This window comes from Austrofundulus limnaeus, unplaced genomic scaffold, assembly GCF_001266775.1.
Source record: "Austrofundulus limnaeus strain Quisiro unplaced genomic scaffold, Austrofundulus_limnaeus-1.0 Scaffold12, whole genome shotgun sequence".
NCBI classification, from domain to species: Eukaryota; Metazoa; Chordata; class Actinopteri; order Cyprinodontiformes; family Rivulidae; genus Austrofundulus; species Austrofundulus limnaeus.
In genome coordinates this window covers 3,934,990-3,939,842 of record NW_013952414.1, presented here as the reverse complement: position 1 = coordinate 3,939,842, position 4,853 = coordinate 3,934,990, and the positions used below count along the sequence as shown (strand labels likewise).

The 4,853-nt window shown below is 41.0% G+C and overlaps 1 protein-coding gene across 1 annotated transcript in view; it reads left to right on the top strand.

Moving 5' to 3' along the window:
• Positions 1-369: 369 nt before the first annotated feature.
• Positions 370-4,853, top strand: part of rttn (rotatin) — a 41,537-nt gene continuing 37,053 nt past the window's right edge. The window contains exons 1-6 of the mRNA XM_014002352.1: positions 370-535; positions 761-948; positions 1,335-1,524; positions 1,643-1,741; positions 1,844-1,934; positions 2,177-2,291. Coding sequence (XP_013857806.1) covers positions 505-535; positions 761-948; positions 1,335-1,524; positions 1,643-1,741; positions 1,844-1,934; positions 2,177-2,291 — 714 coding nt within the window. The 5' untranslated portion in view covers positions 370-504. The remainder of the gene's footprint in view (positions 536-760; positions 949-1,334; positions 1,525-1,642; positions 1,742-1,843; positions 1,935-2,176; positions 2,292-4,853) is intronic.

Sequence of the window (4,853 nt, the reverse complement as noted above, 5' to 3'; positions counted from 1 at the left end):
CCTTTAAAAAGTACATTTTAACCAGAAAATACAAAATGAATTTTTTTCAACAACAAAGTACTGTAGCTGCTTTACCWTAGGCTGCTTTGCTGTCCTCATCTATGCTTAGACTTTTCATAATCACATCTTCTTTTTCATGTAACATGTACAGATTGCGTTTTGAAGTATGTTTGTTCCTTCTGGTATTTCCAATTTTTATCGGTGATTGAAACTGGCTGAAAAAAATATATTATGTAAATAATTTAAAAAGATGCTTAAAATCATTGTTGTGGTAATAAAGCGTCGTCGCTACGCTTCCCCACACAGTTGGAGCTCTTAAACGCACCATGAGCAGACTTCCACAGGAAGTGAAGTGACGCTGGCGCGGTTGTTGAAAACAAACCCGTAGCGACGTTGTTAAGATGAAACTGTCGGCGTACAAACACATATCAGAAGCACAAGTACCAAAGCAGCGTTTATAAGACGCCTTTTATACCGTAAAACCTATTTTTTATCCTAGCAGATATGGAGTTATCTCCCCTGATAAAGAAAACAGGTAGGCTGAACCGCTAGCTGGTTTTATTGAAGCTCACTTTTCCTCCGCTTCTAGCTAACATTAGCTCATGTATTTTAGTGAATTATAACCATTTCTTCTTTGGCTTCTTTGTGCAAAAAACTAATTCGCTAACTTTATAGAAACAAATGTAATTTCCCGTAACTAAAGTCTGAACAGCTGTGATTGTCAAAACTTTTAAAGCAACTTTTTTATGTCAAATTTTAGGCCACTCTTTGGTGGAGATAAGAGTTCGAGCATTGAAAAGCATCTTGTGCAAGCTGGACCATTCCCTCATCTCTGTGTCTGACATTGTACAAGAAAAGATGCTGTTTGTGTATCTTCTGGAGTGGTTCAATTTCCCAGAAGTGCCAATGAAGGAGGARGTCCTCGAGTTGCTTTTAATGTTATCAAAGGTAAGATGTGCACTGTACTGATGGGAAATACAAGCTATGAAAGTAGGAGTTTGATTAATGAAGGATGGAAAATTAATATGTTTGGTTCTGCTTGTAAGAAATTAACTGACGTGCAATACATGTGTACATTTTATCCGATACTCAGTGTGTTGAAAACTCCAGTTTCCTTTCATTGTCAAGTACAAAAAACAAATTGAAATAAATTATAAAAGCTGCCAAGTTCTAAAATAAAATTAAACAAGTACTGTCAAAGATTACAAAGAAATGTGACTCGTAAATGTAATAGTTTAACAGTACTTTATACAAAATTATCACTTGTCACTTTTAAAACAACATGAGCTTCATACATTTTATATTCATATTTTGTGTTTATTTTGTCTTCAAAGCACCCCAGTGCAGCCCAGATGCTGAGAGACGTCGGGGCGGTGGACTTCCTCACTCAGCTAGCTCCTACGATGGAGCCCAGACTGCGAGCTGTCATCGATGGAACCCTGGACCAGCTGTTCCAGCTTCCYGAGCTTCTCCCCAGTCAGTCAGCTGTCTACTCACATGGATCACACAACACAAGTCCAACAGGTGCCTCGAGTTAAACCAAATCTTGTCTGACTTAGACATCACTTTCAGTTCACAATCTTGTGCTGCAGACGTTCAGGTTGTTAATCTTGTTTTATTTTTTTTATTTATTTTTCTGCAGCTCCAACATTAGGCACTACTGGAGATAATTTGCCTAAAACGGGTTATTTCCACAAGAACATGCACCACAACACAGACGTACCRCCTCAGAGGATAGCAGGTAACCCTTGATGGGAATTTTTTTTCAGTCKTCTCTGAAGGTTATGATTTTTCTATACATGACTCATTGTTTTTCTGAAATGTATTCTTCTCTTTTGTGCAGTGCAKGAATCTGTGAGATGTCTGAAGTTTTCTGTGTTTCCGTGGCTGACTTTGACAAACACAGACAGGCACATACTTTCTTCCAAYGAGAGGTAAAAATAAGAAGCTCACTGTTTACGTCACTGAGCTTTTTTTTTGTTTTCTGCTCAACGTCTGACGTTAATATCTCTGTGCCATAAAAAGTGCTAAATTTATCCCAGCTCTGTTAACAGGGTAGAAAGGATTTTTTTTTCCTTTAAGAAACTTATTTGTGGCAGTTATTTAAATTCCGCATTATTATTTAATATATTATGACTGCATATTAAGTATATCTGCTGTAATTCATTTCATGCAGCTCTCTGAGGAGTTGCAATCCCAACCTGGTGAGAACAACCTGTGAGCTTCTGTGTGACGTCATTATGCAGGACTTTCCTGCAGAAATCTTCCTGCAGAGGCCTGGCATTGTAAAGGTATTATTGCATCACAGTAATCATTGACATGTAATTGTCAAATTGTCTTGTCATAAAAAGTTGGAAATATTTCTACAGAATTTCTTCACAAAATCATTTTTTTCTGTCACTTCAGTAGAAAACGAAACCAAATATTAGTTTATTTAGTTTATTTATTTCTTCATCATCAATGACTTTTTGATTTATTTTTTATTATTTTTTTAAGTGAAGAGAAAATAGAGACAGAGAGAAAAACAGAGAGAGAAGTAATTAGAGAGATAGAAAGATTGAAATAGCGATTAGGATTATATTAAATATACACCAACAAAACACAGAACCACACACCCAACATCTGTCCACTCACCTGAAAAATAAATGGATAAATACATGGAGGGCATATATAAATAYATACACATACCCATACATATATAAAAATATACATACATACATGCCTACATTCATAAATATTGTCAATATATACACACAGACATATATACACACTCAGTGACCAGTCAGAACCCCCCGGATCAGAACACCTGTTTGTGAGCAGTTGTGAACATGCGTGTATATACAAGATTTCTCCAATGGAATATTTAATAGTGACTGTGGAGGACTGGAGACCCAACCCCCAAGACAAGAGGCAGACATAGGGAAGACCAGAGCCCAAGGGCACGAGAGGGATCCCGAGCGCAGAGCCCCAAGGGGCACCCGCACGGGAAGATCCACCCACCCAACATCCAGATCAGACCATAGGGGAGAACTGGAAGAGTCCCCCCAGCGACCACACACGCAGCCCCCGGGGGCCAGCAGCGACAAACTCATGGGCCCCACCGGCACCCGCCATACCAGAGCAGATCCAGGAAAGGGCACAGAGGTCCGGGCCCCCAGGGCGCACCCCCTCCAGGCCAAAGCCCGACAGGGCCAGAGGTCCTGAGCCCCAGCAGGCAGTCACCAGGCCAGGCTGGCACACACCCCAGCGCCCAGCCCCAGACCCCGGGAACCCCCAGCACGCCGGCGGCCAGCCGCACACCCCACCGGGGGGCCGAGTATTAGCGGGCCCCTAGATAAACCAGCAGGAGGGGCAGCCCAGACCACAGCCTGACAAATACCCAAACATACACAATCGCACCATCCCACCCTCATCCTCACCCCCACTCAGTCAAAGACATACAAGGACGCCACATTCCACTCATACCCCCGATACACACTCTATACCCCCCAGGTCCAGGACATGCACCCACCCACTATTTTAGGCAGCACACACCCGAACCCAGGAGGTAGACCCAATCATTCTGAGGTGGAGAGGAGTAGATAGCCAAGGCCCGGCCCGGGCCGCACCAGGACAGCCCCAACATCATTTTCAGATGATGAGATTTCACCTGGTCAGTTCTGCCTGTTCTCAGCTTTCAGAATGAGTTGTTTATGCTAATAAGCTTCTGTTGGCTCCGCCCTCCCAACCTTTTGTTTACATTAGCTCCGCCCTCCAAACAGTGTTTAAATTAGCACTTCAGATACGTGAAAATGGCTGCTACAAGCAGATGCACAATGGTACAACAGTAGTAGACGAGCTGTACGTGGTGTGGCCATCCCAGGCGAGGACTTGGTAGGGACAGACTAGAGCGAAGACTCCAGCACAATATTGCAGAGACATTGCCATCAAAAATAAATATAAAAGTAGGCCACCTATCTCTGTTCTCTGTGACTGTTGTTGAACAGCAGGACAAACGTGGTTGTCCTGTAATAAAGTGGGCGGAGTCCCCACTTGGGTTACCAGGGGAGGGGCTGGGCTCGTCTTAGGCTTTGCTAAGTTACCCGGATTGTGACGTAACAATCCGCAGGTTTTTGAAACAACTCATTTGCTGACACTAACAAAACATTTACATATTGCCAAAAAATGGGAGAATTTTTTTGGCACAAGTATAAAACCATGTAAAAAGTGAATTTTGCATAATGAGTCCAGTTTAAAAACATAAATTCTGGATTCTGGCCATCTACATTGTCTTTTTTGTCCTAATCACAGTTAATTGAGCAAATTTTTCTTATGTTTAGTATAACTAAATTTTTCATGCGGGAGAATTTTTTATTTTCCAGTCACATAGTTCAGTTCTACACCACAATCAAGTAACTATGTTGTTTTCATTTGTTATAAAAACACTGAATGTCATGAATTACTGGCTTAAACATAAAAGTATTAGTCCCATTACAATTTTGAAAATAAATTTTGTGGGAGGGGTGTTCTGTGGGGCGTGGCTGCAGACTGGTCAAAATAAGAACCTGTCAAGTGGTATTTTAWAGGGATGTCCCGATACCACTTTTTCACTTCCAATATGATACCGATATTACAACTTTGAGAATTGTCCGATACCGATATTGACCGATACCGATATTGACCCGTTACCATAGCAGTACAAGTCACACACTTTTACCTATTTTGTAATGTAAAATCTTAGAAAAGTCTTGATCAAGTCAAACAGTGAAAAAGAGTAGGTATGAGAAAAACTGACCCATTTATTTTTAACCAATGGATCACATACATTTTAAACTGAAGAACATTCTGCAATTTAATAAAATAAATTATAATAC